At 52.0% G+C, this 19,977-nt stretch overlaps 2 protein-coding genes across 45 annotated transcripts in view; one reads left to right on the forward strand and one right to left on the reverse strand.

The window, feature by feature from the left end:
• Nucleotides 1-2,103, forward strand: part of VWCE (von Willebrand factor C and EGF domains) — a 37,795-nt gene extending 35,692 nt beyond the window's left edge. For all 44 annotated transcript variants that reach the window (XR_012423162.1, XR_012423168.1, XR_012423163.1 and 41 more), the window contains one exon: nt 1,100-2,103. Coding sequence is in view for 29 of the 44 variants with exons in the window: in XM_074013483.1 (XP_073869584.1) it covers nt 1,100-1,737 (638 nt within the window). In the remaining 15 variants the exon portion in view is untranslated. The remainder of the gene's footprint in view (nt 1-1,099) is intronic.
• Nucleotides 2,104-9,506: 7,403 nt separating this feature from the next.
• LOC135966997 (pepsin A-1-like) lies at nt 9,507-19,205 on the reverse strand. Its single transcript, XM_074013526.1, has 9 exons — nt 19,099-19,205; nt 18,571-18,733; nt 16,207-16,324; nt 15,224-15,342; nt 14,347-14,546; nt 12,299-12,415; nt 11,131-11,275; nt 10,931-11,029; nt 9,507-9,819 (listed from the first exon to the last, which is right to left on the reverse strand). The coding sequence occupies exons 1-9, from the start codon at nt 19,152-19,154 to the stop codon at nt 9,670-9,672; spliced, it is 1,167 nt and encodes a 388-aa protein (XP_073869627.1). The 5' UTR covers nt 19,155-19,205; the 3' UTR covers nt 9,507-9,669.
• Nucleotides 19,206-19,977: the final 772 nt, after the last annotated feature.

The raw sequence follows: 19,977 nt of genomic DNA on the forward strand, positions 1-19,977 counted from the left end.
CAGCGACTAGGAGAGCCAACGTGGGAGGATCACTTGAGCCCAGGAGGTCTAGGGTGCAGTGAGCCATGTTCACACCACTGCACTCCAGCCTGGACAACAGAGTGAGAACCTGTCTCAAAGAAGGAAAAAAAAAAAAAAAAGCCTTTTTGGTTTTTTTGGTGAAACGGAGTCCTGCTCTGTCTCCCAGGCTGGAGTACAGTGGCATGATCTCAGCTCACTGCAGCCTCTGCCACCCGGGTTCAAGTGATTCTCGTGCCTCAGCCTCCCGAGTAGCTGGGACTACAGGAACACACCACCACGTCCGGCTAATTTTTGTATTTTTAGTAGAGATGGGGTTTCACCATATTGACCAGGCTGGTCTCGAACTCCTGACCTCAGGTGATCCGCCTGCCTCGGCTTCTCAAAGTGTTGGGATTACAGGCGTGAGCCACTGTGCTTGGTCAGAAATGCATTTTTGATTTACAGGTTTATTGGGATGTGACCCTATTGTAAGTCGAGGCACATCTGTGTTTATTTTCTCCTTGTGTGCTGAGCCTTTATGATGTGCCAAGCCCTAGGCTGAGACTTTTCTAAAAATTCTTCAAAGAAACTATTTTTTAGAACAGTTTGAGGCTCATGGCAAAATTGAGTGGAACGTAGAGAGTTCCCATATGTCTCGGACTCCACACGCCACAGCATCGCCCCCTATTAGCACCCCACACCAGTGTGGCATGTTTGTTATAATCGGTGATCCTGCACTGACACTGACATGTCATTGACATCCAGTGTCTATAGTTCACATTGAGGTTTAGGCTGAGACTCTCCATGCACCCTTTCATTCACACTCGGTCCTTACTGCTGTGCCCATTTTACAGATGAGGAAACAGGCCCGGGGGAGTTGCATGCCTTGTGTGAGGTCACACAGCTAACTGCCTGCCTCCCTCCGTTCATGGCTCCTTCAGTCTTCCCTTCCTGGAGGCAGTTGCTGGCCGGTCCTCACCAGGTGTGCTGAGGCCCCTCTGAGGACAGAGCTTGGGTGTCCCTGGCGTACCTTGTCCCAGAGCCACCTTGGCCACTGGAGAGAACCATTGTGCATCTCGTTTCGCCCTCCTCTCTCTAGATTCCCTTTCTCCCCTGGAAGAAAAGCAGGGGCTCTCCGCTCACGGAAATGTGGCGTTCAGCAAAGCTGCTAGGAGCCTGCATGGAGACACTGAGGCCCCTGTCAACTGTAGCTCCTGCACTGGGACCCCAATAGCATCACTCTCGAGGCCAGCGCTCCCTCTGCTTCAGCTCCTTTTAAGAACGAACTTGACAAAAACACAGACTTTACCTACAAGCCCAGCAGGAGCTCTTGGTCTACACTCACCCGCTTTGGGGCCCACAGGCACTTTCCCAGGGGAGCCTGGGGCCTCCCCTCGACTCTCACCAGGGCCTTCGACCCCTCCAGGAGCCCCCACTCTACCTCTAGCTTCCCCAGGGGCTCCTCAGCCACCTCCTGTGACTCCAGAGCACTCATTCTCAGCCTCTGGGGCCCAGATAGCATCCAGGTGGCCTCCTCTGCCTGCCACCCTCCTGACAGAAGCTTCAGCACTTTCCATGATGGACCCCAGCCCCTCGAAGACCCCCATCACCCTCCTCGGGACTCGCACGCTTTCTTCCACCACCTCTAGACTCTCTGCAGCCCTTGCAGCCACCACCCACCACGGCCCCCAGCAGCCCCCAGTGGGGGCCTCTCAGGGGGAAGAGTCCACCATGTAAGCCGGTCACTGTGTCCGGGAGACTCAGGAGAGAGGACACTCTGCCAGTGGCTCCAAGGGTGAACCTAGTGGGGATGCCTGGGCTCCCTCCTGCAGGGGCCCTGGTGAGGATGGAAGACCCCCAAGGCTGGATGTAACCTTGTTCCCAGGAAGTGTTTGGAATGTGCTGTAAGAATGGAGGAAGTGGTTTCCACTGTCAGCATCCTCCCTGGACCGCGTGGCCAGCTCATCTTTTGAGAAGGGTCGGGGGCTGCCAAGTTCTCCTAGAGGAAGAGTCACGTCCGGCTGGGATTCCACTCACTGGGCCTGTACCGCCAGGTGTCATGCGTCCCCCTGAGGTTTCCTGATTAAAGGTTGTCTCGGTTTCCCCAGGCTGCACTGCTCATTCACCACTTACCTGTGGGAAGGTGGGAAACGTGGCCCCAAGTCCACAGGTGGTTAGTGAGCGCCCACCTTTACCCCACTGCTGGGGAGAAAAGCTGGCACTAAATTGTGACTGGGCTGGGAAAGGGTCTCCTGTAAGCACTTGGCGGCCTTTTATATTGGGAGACTTCTTTTTATTTTTTTCCCCAAGATCATGATTTTAGTTTCTGTTTCTTTTTTTTTACTTTTATTTTAAGTTCAGGGGTACATGTGCAGGTTTATTATATAGTTAAACTTGTGTCACAGGGATTTGTCATACAGATTATATTATTTCATCACCCAGGGATTAAGCTTAGTACTCATTAGTTATTTTTCCTAAGTCTCTCCCTCTACCCTCCCTCCACCCTTCCGTAGACCCCAGTGTGTGCTGTTCGCCTGTATGTGTGCATGTGTTCTCATCATTTAACTCCCACTTACAAATGAGAACATGCCGTATTTGGTTTTCTCTTCCTGCATAACTTTGCTAAGGATAATGGCCTCCAGCTCCATTCATGTTCCTGCAAAGGACATGATCTCATTCTTTTTTATGGCTGCGTAGTATGTACACCATGGAATACCATGCAGACACTGGGGGTCTTCCACAGTGAGAAGGGAAAAGATGATGGAGGGGACTTGCTTCTGGGAAGGAATCTCTGAGACTAAATGACAGGCCAGCAGTTTCTTTTTTGACACGGAGTTTCGCTCTTGTTGCCCAGGCTAGAGAGCAATGGTGAGGCCTTGGCTCACTGCAACCTCTGCCTCCCGGGTTCAAGCAGTTCTCCTGCCTCAGCCTCCTGAGTAGCTGGGATTACAGGCACCCACCACAACACCCGGCTAAGTTTTTGTATTTTTAGTAGACATGGGGTTTCACCATGTTGGCTAGGCTGATCTTGAACTCCTGACCTCAGGTGATCTGCCTGCCTTGGCCTCCCAAAGTGCTGGGATGACAGGCGTGAGCCACGACACCTGGCCGGGCCAGCAGTTTCTTAAGACGTGTTTTCAGCATGAACACCTGTGGGCAGAGGGGAAGGAGCGGGGAGGGAGAGTAGGGCTGCTGGGCCTTCTCGAAGCCCCAGCCAGCCCCCTCTGGGAGCTCTGGGGCTAGGCTGGCCCTTCAGAGCTGTCCTGAGCTGGGGCCACGGGGCAGGGCTTTCTGCGGAGATTGATCCTTCAGTCCTAGCAGGGGGTCTGAGCAGTGCAGCACAGTGTGCATGAGAGATGGGAAGAGGACAGTGCCATCATGAATGGGGGAATGAGGATTTGTGATAAGGGAAGTGATGTGGGGCTAGGAAGCAGAAGCGGCCCTGTCACCAAGTCACCACTTGCTACCATTTTTTTTTTTTTGAGACAGGATGTTGCCCTGTCACCCAGGCTGGAGTGTAGTGGCATGATCAGGGCTCACTGCAGCCTCAACTTCATGGGCTCAAGCCTCCCTCCCACCCCAGCTTCCCGAGTGGGTGGGATTAGAGGCACACGCCACCACGCCTGTCTAATTTTTAAAAAATTTTTGTAGAAACAGGGTCTTGCTGTGTTGCCTAGACTGGTCTTGAACTCCTACGCTCAAGTAATCCTCCCACTTCAGCCTCCCTGAGTACTGGGATTACAGGCATGCGGCCCCACACTTGCTGCCGCTGAAACCCATGGAGGCTGCAGAGTGAAAGCACCCCCAGGGCATAGCCTGTCACTTTGCGGAGGCCGCCCTCTTCTGAGCCCTTCTCTATCCTGCTGCTCACTCTGTGTCCCAGGGCGAAGCGTCTGCTGAAGTGTTCCCTGGCTGCAAAGGCAACCTGGTATCCAGTCGGGATGACAGTGTAGTCAGGCCTCTCACCTGAGCATGGTGGCAGGAATAATGAATGTGGGAGATAGGAGCATGGAAACCAAAGAGTTTGGAGAGGCAAAGGACTTAAGAGACTGTTTTGTCCAGTAAGATACAAAGGGTCATGGTCATGAGTGAGGTCTGGGGCCTATGAAACTCAAGTGTGAACCTCGCTCTGCTGGACTAGCTGTGGGATATTAGGTCTCTGCTCCCTTATTATTTTTTGAGATGGAGTCGTGCTCTGTCACCCAGGCTGGAGTGCAGTGACGTGATCTTGGCTCACTGCAACCTCTGCCTCCCAGGTTCAAGCGATTCTCCTGCCTCAGCCTCCCGAATAGCTGGAATTACAGGCGTGCACCACCATGCCCAGTTTTTGTATTTTTAGTAGAGACAGGGTTTCACCACGTTGGCCAGGCTGGTCTCAAACTGACCTCAGGTGATCTGCCCGCCTTGGCCTCCCAAAGTGCTGGGATTACAAGCATGAGCCATCGTGCCTGGCTTTTGCTCCCTTATTTGGACAATGGGGATAATAACAGGTCTGCTTTATGGAGTTGTGACATTGACGTGTGATAATGCCTCCGTAAGTCTCAGTGGTTTACACTTGTGGCCCTGTGGCCCCTAAGCTTGCTACAGCCCACCGGGCTTAGTGATGCCACATGGGGTCTGATTTCAGGATGAAAGCCTAGAGTGCTCATTGCCCCCATGCTGCAACTTTTCAAACAAGTCCATCTGTCAAAATGATAGTGGCTAAAAATTAGTGTCAGTTTCCTCATTGCTATTCTTTTATGCAATAAGTTAGCATGCAATTTAAGTTTAATACTAGTCCCCCCTACCTGCCTCTGCAAATAGGACTCATGTCAATAATGTTCATTTTGAATGTTAAAAAAAAGAAAAGGAGTCCGGGCACTGTGGCTCATGCCTGTAATCCTGGCACTTTGGAAAGCTGAGGCAGGTGGATCACGAGGTCAGGAGTTCAAGACCAGCATGACCAATATGGTGAAACCCCATCTCTACTAAAAATACAAAAATTAGTTGCGCATGGTGGTACGTGCCTATAGTCCCAGCTACTTGGGAGGCTGAGGCAGGAGAATCGCTTGAACCCAGGAGGCAGAGGTTGCAGTGAGCCGAGATTGCACCACTCCACTCCAGAGCCTGGATGACAGAGTGAGACTCCATCTCCCCAAAAAAAAAAAGTCGGGCGCTTTGGTTCTCGCCTGCAATCCCAGCACTTTGGGAAGCTGAGGCAGGTGGATCGCTGTGAGCTCATGCATTTGAGACAAGCCTGGGCAACATGGCAAAACCCTATCCCTACCAAAAATACAAAAATTAGCCAGGCGTGGTGGCGCATGCCTGCAGTCCCAGCTGCTAAGGAGGCTGAGGCTGGAGAATCACTTGAGCCCAGGAAGCAGAGGTTGCAGTGGGCTGAGATCACACTACTGCACTCCAACCTGGGTGACAGAACAAGACCCTGTCTCAAAAAAAAAAAAAAAAAAAGAAAGAAAAAAGGTTAGTGGGGGGTGGGGCAAGGGGACAGCTGTAAACAATTTTCCTAAGTTTTTCCAAGTATAAAAACAGGCTTAACTGGACTGTTCCCCATCCAGTATCACAGCTGAGAAGCAGAGGCTCAGAGAAGTTAGGAGAGTGTTCTAAGGCTACACAGATTATGACGGCTGAATGGGAGGAGAGCCCCATTTTTCTGACTCCCAGTCCAGGCATTTTTCCTTCGCTTCACATGTCACCTGATGAGGTTTTCCTGCTGGCGTTTGGAGAGACAGCTGATGGCCCACAGTTGAGGAGGGTCCCTGTGAACACTATTTGAGTTTGGGTTCCCCCTAAAGCAGACCCGGAGATGGTATTCGGATGAGAGCCAAGAGAAAAAGACCAAGGGGCATTGATGAGCCGGTTACAGCTATAGGCAAATGGCACTTTGTCCTTCTAGGGACCCTCTGAGAGAATGTGGAGCCCATGCCTTGCCTCAGGATTGTCCCCCAAGGGTGTGAAGATGCACCAGTAGTTGTCCCTCAGCTTTCGTCCCTCACTGGTGGAGCCTCGTCCTGGGCTCTTGGCTCTCTAGCACACCCAGCTGGCCTTGCCGTAGTACTGAGCCTGCCTTTCTGCTCGTCCCCAGGCACCAGAAAACTCTTGGGGCAGAGGTGCAGGAGCCATCGGTGGAGGGCTGGGCCAGGGCTCTCACTGGGCCAGGTAAGAACATGTTCTGCCCACGATAAACCACAGTGCACCAGGAGGCAGGAGTCCACCTGAAGCCCCCAGCGGGGTGTGCAGTGCCTTTAATGGGATGAGCTGCTTCGAATTCTCAGGAGCCTGGGCTCCAACAAGCAAGGGGGTGTTTGTTCTTGGATGGAGACACCCTGCATTTTTCCTGAGCTAGGATTCCACTTTCAGGGTTCTGAGAAACAGAACAGAATGGGGGTGTGTTGGAAGCCTATTCTATGGCCTCAGTTTCCCTTGCACCTGGGAGCTTCCCAAAGGGCAGAATGATCAAATCTGTTTCAAGAGACCCGATTTTGAAGGTTATTAGATGCATGGCCTGAAGGCAAGTCACAGTAGGTTTCTAAGTAGGACAAACTTTCAGAGGCTCAAAATCACATAATTCACTTTGTTTTTTTAACTTACCTTCTTTTTAAGATCTTTCTGAGGCTGGGCGCAGTGGCTCGCATCTGTAATCTCAGCATTTTGGGAGGCTGAGGTGGGTGGATCATGAGGTCAGGAGTTCCAGACCAGGCTGGCCAACATGGTGAAACTCCGTCTCCACTAAAAATACACAAATCAGCTGGGTGTGGTGGCAGGCGCCCGTGATCCCAGCTATTCGAGAGGCTGAGGCGGGAAAATTGCTTGAACCTGGGAGGTGGAGGTTGCAGTGAGCTGAGATCGCGCCACTGCACTCCAGCCTGGGAGACAGAGCAAGACTCTGTCTTAAACAAACCAACAAAAAACTTTCCATCTTAGCACCTAGTGAGCACATTTGCTTTTTCCTTTTCCAGCTGTACATTGTGTGGATCCAGCATAAGCTGTTGAAGCAACCCCTGTGGATGGACTTTTCGGTCATTTCAAATCTTGCTTTTCCACATGATGCTGCAAGGAATCATGTCCTTATATCGTTTTGCACACGTACAAGTGTATCTTTAAGGTGAATTTCCAGAAGTGAAGTTACTGAGCCAAAAGGCATATGGTTTTTTTTTTTAAAATGGAGTTTCACTCTTGTTGCTGAGGCTGGAGGGCGGTGTGGTCATCTCCTCGGCTCACTGCAACCTCCGCCTCCCAGGTTCAAGCAATTCTCCTGCCTCAGCTTCCCAAGTAGCTGGGATTACAGACATGTGTCACCATACCTGGCTAATTTTGTATTTTTCTTGTTGTTTTGAGATGGAGTCTTGCTCTGTTACCCAGGCTGGAGTGCAGTGGCACGATCTTGGCTCACTGCCAGCTCCACCTCCTGAGTTCATGCCATTCTCCTGCTGCAGCCTCCCTACTAATGGGACTACAAGCTCCCACCACCACAACCAGCTCATTTTTTGTACTTTTCGTAGAGGCCCGGTTTCACCATGTTAGCCAGGATGGTCTCGATCTCCTGACCTCGTGATCCGCCAACCTTGGCCTCCCAAAGTGCTGGGATTACAGGCGTGAGCCACCGTGCCCGGCCTAATTTTGTAGTTTTAGTAGAGAAGGGGTTTCACCATGTTGGCCTGGCTGGTCTCAAACTCCTCACCTCAGGTGATTTGCCTGCCTTGGCCTCCCAAAGGGCTGGGATTACAGGCATGAGCCACTGCGCCCGGCCAGTATATGCTTCTTTAATTTTGATAGAAACAGCCACATCATGCTCCTTAGGGTGGTGCCAATTTACACTCCCACCAGCAATGTGTCGGAGTGATCATTTGGGACAGGTGAGGATGGATGGGGCAGGAGACCTGTGAGATTAAAATAACACTCCTGGACGAGTGTGAATGAAAAGGACGGAAGGAGCTGTGCTTAGACCCCCAAGGCCCTTAGAGGAAGATGCATGAAGCAGAGACCTAAGACTGCAGCAAAGGCTTGTGAATTCATCTTCTCTTGTGCAGCAACATAGGGAGGATCGAATCGGATACATTGGCACGGGGCTTTCTGGTCAAATGATCTGTCTGATGAGGAAGCTCTTTAGATGCTGGCTGGGTTCGGGAATCCCAGGTTGGGAATGGAAGAGGTGCTGGGAGAGAGAGGCTGAGTAGCAGCTGCTGGGGTTGACATGGGGGAGGAAGGAAGGATGGGGCCAGACCCAGGAGAACAGATAGGATCCAGGAAAGTCTGAGATCAAGCTCAGCTGAATTAAAATGAAACAGATCACTTTGCAGCAGGACTTGTCAGAGCCTTTGATTGGGAACTGTAGCTGGTGAACCCTGGGGAAGGGCCTAGAATGTAGCATGTTCTATACTTACTTTGAAACTATATTTTCCATTGAACATTTTGCTACCAAGCCCAGTCTGAGAAACTGCTCCATTTCCTCTTTACCTTTCTAGGGAATATATGCTACTGAGCGTGCTTAATTCTCTGTCTCACAGCCTCTGCTCAGGGAAGTGGAACACCATTCTGTTTGTTACAGACGGGGAAACAGATGTGTTCAGGGTCTTGTGCCTGGGACCTTGCGGGAGATTGACAGTGAGTCTTGGTCACCAGCGAATCACAGGGGCGTCCTGGAAGACTGTGGGGTGTCAGCTTCTTCCACTTCTCCTGTCCATGTCTTGTAGACAACACTGCCCTATCCTGTCTACTTAGGGATGTCGCCATTAGTGTCCACCTCTCCTGTCTCTCCTGATTGCTTTCCTTTCCTCATGATCTCTCTCTCTCTCTCTTTTTTTTTTTTTTTGAGATGGAGTCCTGCTCTGTTTCACAGGCTAGAGTGCAATGGTGCGATCTCAGCTCACTGCAACCTCCACCTTCCGGGTTCAAGCGATTCTCCTGCCTCAGCCTCCCGAGTAGCTGGGATTCCAGGCACGCACCACCACGCCCAGCTAATTTTTGCATTTTGAGTAGAGACGGGGTTTCACCATGTTGGCCAGGCTAGTCTCAAACTCCTGACCACAGGTGACCTGTCCATCTCAGCCTCCCAAAGTGCTGGGATTACAGGCGTGACCCATTGCGCCCAGCCTTGTCATAATCTCTTATTGGCTTGGGAGAAGTAGGAAGTTGACTCCCATAACTAAGAGCTTCAGTGCCCTATTTTTACTTTTCTTTCTTTCTTTCTTTTTTTTTTTTTTTTGAGACGGAGTCTCTCTGTGTTGCCCAGGCTGGAGTACAATGGCACGATCTCAGCTCTCACTGTCCCTTCTATGAGAAGAGAATGAGCCCAGCATTTTTGGCCCCCAGGTCTTTTTATGATGCTTCCAGCACAGCCCCCTGCAGGCCTCTGTCTTCCTGGCTCTACCATGAAGTGTCCGCTGCTGGGGTCACTCTGTTGGCTGCCATCCAAGTGGATGTGGTCATTTTGGTCCCTGCCCTGGCGTTCTAACCCCAGTGATGTGAAGGAAAAAGACCAGCAAAGAGAAGCAGCTCCACAAAACCTGTTTCAGTAGGTTACGTTTTTATTCTACATTATTGGTAAGACAGGGAACAGGGCCAAGACCTCCACACTCCCCTGGGAAGGACAGTCAGGAGAATTAGATACATCTAAAGTGGGCAGAGGACGGAGGTCAGATCTTCCTGGGAGGTGGCTGGAAAGACCTGGGCTTAAGCCACGGGAGCCAGGCCGACCTGGTTGTTTGCCCTGTCGAAGACAGTGAAGTACTGGCGGATGAAGACATCACCCAGGATCCAAAGCTCTCCAGATTCGGTGGGGACGTCCATGCCCTGGAAGCCGCTGGTGCAGCTGCCCTGGCTCTGGAGAAAAGGAGAATAAAAATGGAGTTGAGACGCCGATTCAGCAGTGACAGGCACTGGGTGATAAACATCCAGGGCGCCCTGGTCCAGCTGCAAGGCACGTGCAAGGAGGAGCTTCCTGGCTCGGTGTCCAGGGACTCGGCTGTTGTTGGCCTGGAGTCGGCCTGTAGAAGCTGTCCACAGCACAATTGGTTTCTACGCATTACTGGACATTATCTGGCGTTTCTGGCAGGCACAGGAACCCTGACATCAGCATCAGAGCTAAGGCCTTGGGGAGAATTCAGCTGGTAGGAAGGAGTGTGAAAACTCAGCCCACACAGCCTTTTCTCATGATTATTCTGATCCCGACCAGGGGCAAACCGGAGGAGCTGTTAGCCTCTTGCCTCACTAAGTCACTGGGCTATGACCTTGTCTGCACGTCACCTGGGGAGCTTTGAACCCCCGTAGCCCCATCCCATTGCTCAGGCCTTGCCCTCTCCTAATGTAATCAAATCACTGGGGGAGCCCAGGCATCAGTGCTTCTTGTTGAGTAACATCAGTCCACTGGCAAAATCAGTTTTCCACCTGACGTTATAGTAATAGAAGGGAGAGTTTTCCTGTGGCTCGTACAGCTAAAGATTTGCTACCTGGTAGAGATGGTAGGTTTGTCGGAAGCCCCAGCCTATGGAAATGAGGATTTCCCTTTACCCAACCCTTGGTAGCTCTGATGTGATCAGTCTCACTTGGTTAACCTAACCGCACTCTGAGGGTGGGGAAAGCTGCCATGTCTACATTTTGGATGAGAAAACTGAGGCTGAGATGAGCTATGGCTTGCTCAGAATCAATGGGCTGGTAATTCAGACCCAGGACTTGGACCCAGGGGTCCAAATAGAATCCTCTTTTCCCTCCATTAACCTTTGCTTCACTTGTTCCCTTAGGGGGCTGTATCCAAGTTCTTATTCCTGCGTTTGTTTTCAATCTGTTCCTTCCCTCCGGAGCTGTCTGGGGCAGATGTTCGTCTGCCTCTGCCTCTCGGCTTCAGCTCGTGGAAGCGCACTTTCCCTCTGCAGAGGGGACTCTGTGGCCACATTCTGTGTGAGCCCCTCTAGTGGATGGTCCAGAGCCCCCTCACCTGCAGGATGTAGGCACTGGGTGGCAAAGGGTACTGGACTCCGTTGATGGTGAAGACGATGTCGGGCAGGCTGCTGATGGCTGAGCAGCTGACCACCATCTGGAAAGAGTGAGGTGAGAAAAGTTACAAGGGTTTTGGTCCCGTGTGCCTGGCACACCCACTATTTGAGTGTAGAACAGAGCCGTCGGGGCTGGACTCACCTCGCCGTCTGAGTTCTCGCTGGCTCCGATGTCGCTCTGGATGTTGGCAATGGGGCTGGTTGGGCCGGTCAGCAGAGAGGTGCCGGTGTCAACAATGGCCTGGCAGCCCTCAGCGCAGGCGATGGCCTCTCCGTTCATGGTGATGCTGAGGGCAAGAAGCAAGTGAAGGTTCCTGAGCCCTCAGGGGTACATCTCTCCAAGGAGGAACCAGGAGGTGACCCCAGACATTTCTTCCCCACCCATCCATTGGCCAGTGAGTGAAATTTCTGTTCCTCTCGTTTACACATTCATTCATCCTGCATTCATTTACCCAACAAATATTTTACAAGTGCCTACTCTCTGCCAGGCATGGGAAACGCAAAGCTAAACCAGACAGCCTCACAGTTCCAGGCTGCAGGGAGCTCCCGGCCTGGCTGGCAAGATAAGTTATGGTGGCAGAAGGGCAGGATGATAAGCCAGGCGTGCGGCAGGGAACAAAACAGCGTCCAGGGTGAGAGGCGGTGGAGGGAAGCAGCCAGGGGAGCAGACACCCAGGGATTCCAGGCAGGTGAAGAGAGAAGGAGGACATCAACAGGGGACGGTATGCGGGGAGGGACAGAGACCAGAGGACTGGGGCAGGAGTTGGAGGAACTGGTGAAATGCTAGCATGGCTGGGCAGACATGAGGTGATCAATGTGTCCTGGTTTGCCTGGGATGGTCCCGGTTTTAGTACCGAAAGTCCTTGTCCTGGAGAATTGTTCACTCTTGAGAAATGACTTCACACAATTTCTTAGCCATTTTGCCCTACTTCTAGACTGAAAGTGACACATTTCTTCGAGTGGGAGGAGCATTGCTGGTTCCCAGGCCCGTTACATTGAGATGTGTGGACAGGTGGTTGCCCAGCTTTCCCCAGGGATGCTGGTGGATTGTTCTGCCTCCGTGACTATTAGGACAGTGGCTATCTGACGCTTGCAGAGTCTCGGCTTCCCAGACAGCTCTTCCCTCCTCCGCCCGGGACGTGTCTTTCTAGGGTTTCTCTGGCTGGGCCAACTTCCGCCTTCCCCCTGGAGTGTGTTCCCCTGTGTCAGCTCTCCCTGGGGGGATTCTGGAAAGCTGGTTAGCTATGAATCCATAAGGAAATGGGATGTGGGGCCCAGGCCTGGATGCTGCCTGTCTGTGGCAGTCCCACCTGTCCACGGAGATCTGCCAGTAACCCTCGACAGAAACAGGAACCCAGTTCAGACTTCCAGTGTAGTAAGAAGAGTCAATGCCACCAAATATCACCACGCTGCCACTCTGGTCATCGCTGTGGAAAGTGAGGGAAGAAGACATGAATTTCTCTGTTCGTTCATTTGTGTGAACATCTGCTGTTGGCTCCTCGGAGCTACCCTTGATTGGGCACTTGGCAGGCTGTCCTGGGGTGTGACAAATGTGGTTTCTTGTCCTCTTAGGCCAGGGCCCACGCAGTGGACACTGTCACTGTTATTTCCACTTCCCATGAGGACACTGAGCCTGAGGGAGGTGAGGTCACCTGCCCAAGGTCACACAGCGGGGGAGTGGTGGAACTACGTTTGGAAGAACACGGGTCTTTTAGGTTGATGTGTGGTTTCCACTGTGGTACTCACTCTAGTTGCCATGGCGACCCCAGGGATGTGAATGGGTGACAGTGTCGGCTCTTAAGGACTTGATGGTGGAGATCTCTTGTTCTTAGCTGGGAGCAGTTTTGCCCACAGGGGAATGTCTGGAGACATTTTGGATTGATTGGGTGGGGGTAGTGGATGCTACTGGCATCTAATGTTTAGAGGCTGGGGATGCTGCCAAACGTCCTACAATGCATGGGACAGTCCCTGGCAAGGACTTATGCTGGTCTGAAATGTTAATAATGCCCAGATTGAGAGACTCAGATCTAGCTGGGGAGATACAACGGCCCCACGTGAAATATTTAAGTGCTCATAAAGGCAGATTATGTTTCAGAGCCACCTTGAACATCAACTGGCCAAGAGGAACACATGACAAAGAGCCTTCCTGTTGTAAATTGCAGGAGTCCTTGTTATTTCAATATTCATTTTCTAAATCTTTGCAGTTTCAGGGTAGATGCAGAACAAATGTAGATGGCAATAAGAAATCAGTCATCGGAGAACTGGCCATGTATAAAACATGACCCCCTCACTGAACCCACCCACCTTTGCTGTGAACGTCTCACAGTGTAATGCTATATAGCGAGGACCTAGATGTGTAGTTACGAACCGAGGAAACAAGTGAATGACGGCAAATCCTTTCAAAAGACGAGGACGTTCGTGAGTGTTAGAGGAACGTTGAGTGTCTTAAGAAAGTGGATGATGCCCTCAGATATTCTTGCGTAACACTCTACTCAGCCCAAATTGACATTTGATTTATTCTTTGTTCATTTGTTTGTTTGTTCATGTATTTCTTTGTTCATTCCTAGAATTAGCCCACGGTCACAAATGGAACCTAGGTTTTATTAAATCACAAAAGAAACTTGCTTTCATGATTTAAAAATGTCATCATCCATGATATATCTTGATCAAATCTTTTCATTTTTGTGTTATGGAATTTTGTTCTGTTTTAAGTGTATTCAGTTTGTTTATTTATTTATTTATTTTCTGAGATGGAGTCTCGCTCTGTTGCCCAGACTGGAATGCAGTGGCACAATCTTGGCTCACTGCAACCTCCGCCTCCCAGGCTCAAGCGATTCTCCCTGCCTCAGCCTCCTGAGTAGCTGGGTGTACTGGTGCCTGCCACCACGCCTGGCTAATTTTTGTATTTTTTAGTAGAGACAGGGTTTTGCCATGTTGACCGGGCTGGTCTTGAACTCCTGACTTCAGGTGATCCTCATGTCTCAGACTCCCAAAGTGTTGGGATTACAAGCATGAACCACCGTGTCTGGCCAAGTGTATTCATTTCAGTGGCATCTTTGGGGGCCAAGGATGAGGGAACTGGCCCTGAGGGGCAAATGGCTGAGGACATTTGAGTTGTGCACATCAAGGGGATAAAGATGCTGGTAAATGAGATGGAGTGCACATGGCCCGTCAGAGAGAGACTTGGCACTATCACTCTCCAAAGACACATTTCTCTAGCCTCAAAAATTGACTTTCCAAATCCCTTGCTTCCCAAGACCCTCTCCATCGCAGCCAGCCTTGAACAGCTGCTGCTGGGCCAGAACACTGTGACCTCTGGAGGGGGAGGTGGGAGGAGGCCCCTCTCCACCCAACTTACGCGCTCAGGTAGACAGAGAAGAGGTCCTGAGAAACCAGGCCCTGGTCCCAGATGTTGTCAAAGACGGGTGTGGCCCCGGAGGAGGAAATGCTGGGGTAGGCCAGCCCCAGGATGCCGTCGAAGGGAGCATAATACAGGAAGGAGCCGGGTTCGGTCTCGCTCAAGCCGAAGATCTGATTGGTGTCCGAGATGCCTCCAACCTGGGTGGGGGAACCGAGATGATGTTCACCATCAGGTCATGTCCACTGAGCTCTGGGTGCCAGCCTCAGACCCACAGCTGCCCTGGTTCATCCCATGCAGGACTTGGCTTCCAGGGCATCAGCCCGGAAGGAGGGGAGAGGGACCGTCTCCTGGAATGCTCGTTCCTCTGCTGGAGGTAACCATGGCAGCTGATCTGCAGATGGCCACGGTCTATGACTCAGTGTGAGATTTTGCTGGAGAACAGATTCACTGTGTGTTTGTGTTACGGATGAAGAAATGCAAAGCAGACCCCAGGCGAATCAGGGCCTTTGACCCCTGCCATGCCCCAAAAGTAGCAGAGAGGGCTTGTGGAGATTTCCTGACGTGGGGGGGCTGCAGGTTGGGAGAAGGAGGAAGAGGAGGACGTGCTAGTAGAGAATTGAGCCTTTACGGACTCTCTCCACCCTCCATAACATTCTGCTTGGGTGGAGCTGAGGCTGGCTTATGGCTCCCGGCAGCCCACCCTTTTACTCACTGCCACCCGAGCTAGCAACGTCTGTGACATCTCTGCTGCTTCTCCCCCAGCCCGTACCCCTAATCAGGTTACTTTTGTGATCACCGAGACTCATCGTGCTGGAATAAGCTGATTCTGGGGGTGCCTGATGGCGGGATGCAGCGGCAGCCTGCGGGCGCCCACCTGGACAGTGTCGTATCCGAGGATGCCTGTCATGCTGCCGGTGCCGTAGGTGATGGAGAGTGTCCCGCTGGTGGACTGGTAGGTGGAGGAATCCTGAGGGTTGAAGAGGTTGTGGTTGGCTGCAACGGCAAGCAGTGATTGTCAGTCTCTGAGAGCTAGGTGAAGGTCACAGGCTGGGACGTCTTCCTGGGATGGGGTGCCCTGGCCCCAGGAAGGGCTCTGGAGGTGAGCAGTGACCTATCCCCCTAGACCCTTGTACCCCAAGAGACCCCAGGTTCTGTCCTGTCTCATTGAACTCCTGGGACCCTTCACTGATGGCAGGTCCCCAGGCAACCCCAAGGGCCTCCCGGGGACTCCCAAGGCCAACATTGAGCTGAGCAGGCTGGTAGCTGCCCAGTGACGAGCGCTTTCACCCCCCAGCCCGCGGCCAGTGCTCCTGTTATGTGGATGATGACACAGGCACCCCATCTTAATTAAAACTCAGGTGAAAACATTAGAAGAGGAAGGAACCCGCAACACACATTGTTCATGACTTCCAAAGACAAGCTCTCTTTCGTTAGCAAACAGTGATTTTCTTTTTTTTTTTTAAAGGAGCTCAGCACCCACTTCTAGCCTGTCCTAGCCAGGCTTTGGAGCCATTTCCTCACACTGGACTCTTTCCTAGCAGGCTATTCTACAGCCCGTTGGCCCTGTCTTGCTTTGGGCCCCTATATTTCCTCTCCCAGGCTGTGGGTATTTTGGGGAGCTTCTCTCTCCCCACAGACTGGAAAATCTTTGACCGCAGGGATCATATCACTCATCCCTTTACCCCGTGGAGCACCTGCGCCCAGTGCTTGGCACATAGTAGGTGCACAGTAAATGCCTGTTGAGTGGCTCCAGCAGGCTTGAGGTGGGAGCTCTCTGAAGCCCATGGGTGTCCAGGGTTCCCCAGGGTCAGCTGGTGCTGGGGAGCGAGAGTGGGGTGGGGCGGGCTGGGAACTTACTGCAGGCGAGACTGGAGCAGTAGACTGAGGGCACCCACAGGTTGGAGGATCCGGTGTCAAAGATCACGGTGAAATCCTGGGCAGGGGTTCCGATGCCGATAGTGCCGAAGTACTCCACCTGTCGAGGCCGGGACAGGGCAGTTCATGGACCGGGGTCTCTCTGTCGGGGCCTCCCTAAGGGCTGTCTCTGGGTCACCTCCTCAGTTGCCCTCTCTACCTTTTCCTTCCTTCCTCACAGTTCTTGTCTTTCTCTTCCCAGCCACCGCCTTCATCCTTCAAAGCCCAGCCCTGGCGTCCCTTCCTCCTTGAAGTCTTCCCTGATTGCTCCCCCAATTTACCTTCTGCTCTCTCCTAAGCACCACAAGCACCTAACAATCTGCTGCTCCCTCTTCAGCCGTTGTCTTGTCTGTCACAGTCTTCCCATCCTTACAGCACATGTTCTCAGAGGATGGGGGTGGAATCTTCTAGCACTGGGCAAGTGACAGCTTAAGTGCTTGTGCCTTAAATTGTTTATCAGAAGCTAAGCAAGCCACCTAAAGATGGAAACCTGGCTGGTTTTCTTATTTCTACATCTAGATGTGTGAGCAGGTTGCAAGAAAGGGCATTGCCAGTAGTTTTCTTCTTCTTTTTTTTTTCTGAGGCAAGTCTTGCTCTGTTGTCCAGGCTGGAGTGCAGTGGCACGATCTCGGCTCACTGCAGCCTCCGCCTCCTGGGTTCCAGTGATTCTCCTGCCTCAGCCTCCCAAGTAGCTGGGATGACAGGTGTGTGCCATCACACCCGGCTATTTTTTGTTTTTGTAGTAGTGACGGGGTTTCACCATGTTTCCAGGCTGATCTTGAACTCCTGACCTCAAGTGATCCACCCACCTCAGCCAACCAACCAGTATTTTTCTTCTGAGTGGCAGCATTTCCCCCGCTTGCCGGCTCTGTTCCCGCCACACTGGTCTGCTTGCTGCTCCTTGGCGATGACTAGTCACTCCTGCCCCAGGGCCTTTGCATTGGCTATTCCTTGTGTTAGGAAATGTTTATTCTAGATCTTTCTTTGGCTGATCTTTTTTTCAAAAATCAATCATTCAGGTCTCTAGTCAAATGTCCCCTCTGCCAACAGTCCTTCTGTGACCACTTTATCTAAATTTGCTCCCTCTCGATCTTCTTTTTCCCCATAGTCCAATTAATTAATTTGTCTTGGCCCTCATCAGTACCTGAAATTATCCTCCACGCTTGCTTATCTGTCATCCCCTGTAGAATATAAGCTCCAGGAACTTTGCTTATTCACCATCGTTTTGGCAACTTGCATAGCCTCTGGCACATAGAGAGGTGCCAATATTTGTTAAATATTTGTTAACTAAATAAATGCACTAACTAAGCCTCTTACCAAGGGCCTGCCAGACCCCATGCTAAGCACTCCAGAAAACATGATTCTGTTAATTCCTGGCAACAACCTCTGTTGGTAGATATTAGTGTTTTTGTTTTCCAGACAAGAAACAGGCTCAGAGGATTTAAATGTCTTGGCCAATGTCCTGTGACTTAGAGGCACTAGAACCCTCATTTGCAACAGGTCTGCTGGATGGCGGAGGCCAATCTCTGAACCACAGTCATCACTGCTCTGTGCCCTCTGCCCTGTGCCAGGCACAGAGGGGACATACGATATCTGTGGGAAGGCAGGGTGTTTGCTGTCGGGTCTCAAATAATAGAGTGATCTTTCTGAAACTCGGATCTGATTTTGTCACCCCCTGTTTGAGATAAATCAGTGGCAGTTAGGATGGAGCCTCTCTCCGTCTACGCCTCGGCTCCTCGGGCCGCAGTCTGCAGCACCCTTCTTCCCTCCCTCTGCGCTCTCCTTCAAATGCCCTGTGCTCCCGCCTGCACAGGGTTCGGCACAAGTGATCAGGCTGTGCGGAGTTCTGTCTTCTTCTCTTGGAAATTCCCGCTCTTCCTGCATGGCTCCCGGGAGGCTCCCTGCCCAAGTGGCAGAGTCTCGTAGTGTGACACCTTCACTCTGTGGTCCTCCTGCTGCCTGTTCTTTTCATTGCTTTGCAAGACTCCTTGATTACTGTCTTTCTCTCCTTGGCTATGACTTTGCTCACTGGTGTTTCCTCCTGAGCCCCACAGAGGCCCTGACATATAACGAGGCGCTCAGAAGAAGTGAACATTGCATGAACGAGTGAAAGAATGAATGAATGAACAAGAAGCAACAGCTCTGTGAACTTTCCTGCCTGCCCGGGGCCACTGACACCTAGGGGCAGACCCTGGGTCACTGCCTGGAGCCTCAGAGCCCCGGCCCGTCCTCCAAGACCCCAGGGAAACCCTCTTTCCTGCGGGCCAAGTCCTCAGAGCCGGCCCCGCCGCTTGCCCACACACTCACATCCAGGTAGTTCTCCAGGGGCTGTTCGTCTATCAGGGTGGGCGCCTCCGCCTGGGGGAAGTACTTGCTGGCTGGGTTGAGGTTGTGCTTCTTCAGGAAGTCCTTCAGCAGGCCATGCTCGGACAGGTTGCGCCTCAAGGACTTCTTTCTGACGAGGGGGACTCTGTGGTTTGGAGGAGGAAGAGGAATTAGGCGAGGATTCTGCTCACCGGGTTCTGTGGCAGCCCCAGAAGGGAAGGGAAGCTGGTCTAAGAGAGGAAGAAGGAAGGAAGGGAGACGCTCCCACTTCTGTGCAATAATGCAAAGAAGTTAAGTTGACTAGGGCTGGAGCTGGGAACCAGACTCAGGCTGGGCCTGAGTTTTAACCACGTCTGCAGAGCTGCCTCCCAAAGGGTGGAGAGAGAGGCAGAGAAGGGGGATGGAGACAGCCGAAGAGAGAGAGAGAAAAAAGGGAGGAAGGAAGACACAGGAGTAAAGAAGGGCGATGTGGGAGGCAGCCGTCTTCACACCCATGCCACTGGGACTCACTTGTAGATGATGCACTCAGAGAGCGCCACTAGACCCAGCAGCAGCAGCCACTTCATGGTTCTTCCCAGGTCCCAACTCCAGGGAGAAGCAAGACGGGAGGAAGGTGCAGAGCAGCAGCATGAGCTGCCCCTTATATACAACTTGGGTCGTGCCTTATCGGCCTCTTGGAAAGTCACCCGTTCCCCTGATCCCAAACAGAAAAGCTCCTGATAAGATTGTCGCTGCCCCGAGAACAGTTCTGAGACTGTTCCAGTGGAGGCACTTTCCATTGTAACCTTGCGCCATTGCGGACAGGGGCGGGGGTGGGAGGTTGCCATGGGGGTTGACCCGCAGAGGGAGAGAGAAGCAATGGCCTGAAGGCTTAGTTTTTCTTTTCTTTTGCTTCTCCTTCCCCTTCCCCTTCCTTCCTTCCTTCCTTCCTTCCCTCCTCTGTCCCTCCCTCCCTCCCTTCTTTTCTTTCTTCCTTTCTTCCTCCCTCCCTCCCTCCCTCTCTCTCTCTCTTTCTTTTTCTTTCTTCTGATGGAGTTTTGTTCTGTCGCCCAGTCACAGGCTTATTTCTTTAGCATTGACAAGGGCCCACGTTAACATTTTACAAGCTGAGCATTTCCACAAAGTTGGTTACAAGTGCGTTTAGCACAGCATTGGACAGACAGATGGGAAGCAGCCCCAGGTGGCCTGATTTGTCCCAGTGGGGCACGCCGCTGGGGTTCTTAGAGAGCAGCTCCCCGACTCAGTGATAGGTGGTACTGCTTGTGGTCACTGCTTAGTCACAGCACACTGGGCGGTCGGTCATTTGGGACTAAGGACACAATTCCCCAGTTTAGAGTCATTGTGTGGGGTTGTTGGGCATGTGAGTAGCCTATGGGACTTCTAGCTTGC

The sequence above is a fragment of the Macaca fascicularis genome, chromosome 14 (assembly GCF_037993035.2).
Source record: "Macaca fascicularis isolate 582-1 chromosome 14, T2T-MFA8v1.1".
Lineage (NCBI taxonomy): Eukaryota > Metazoa > Chordata > Mammalia > Primates > Cercopithecidae > Macaca > Macaca fascicularis.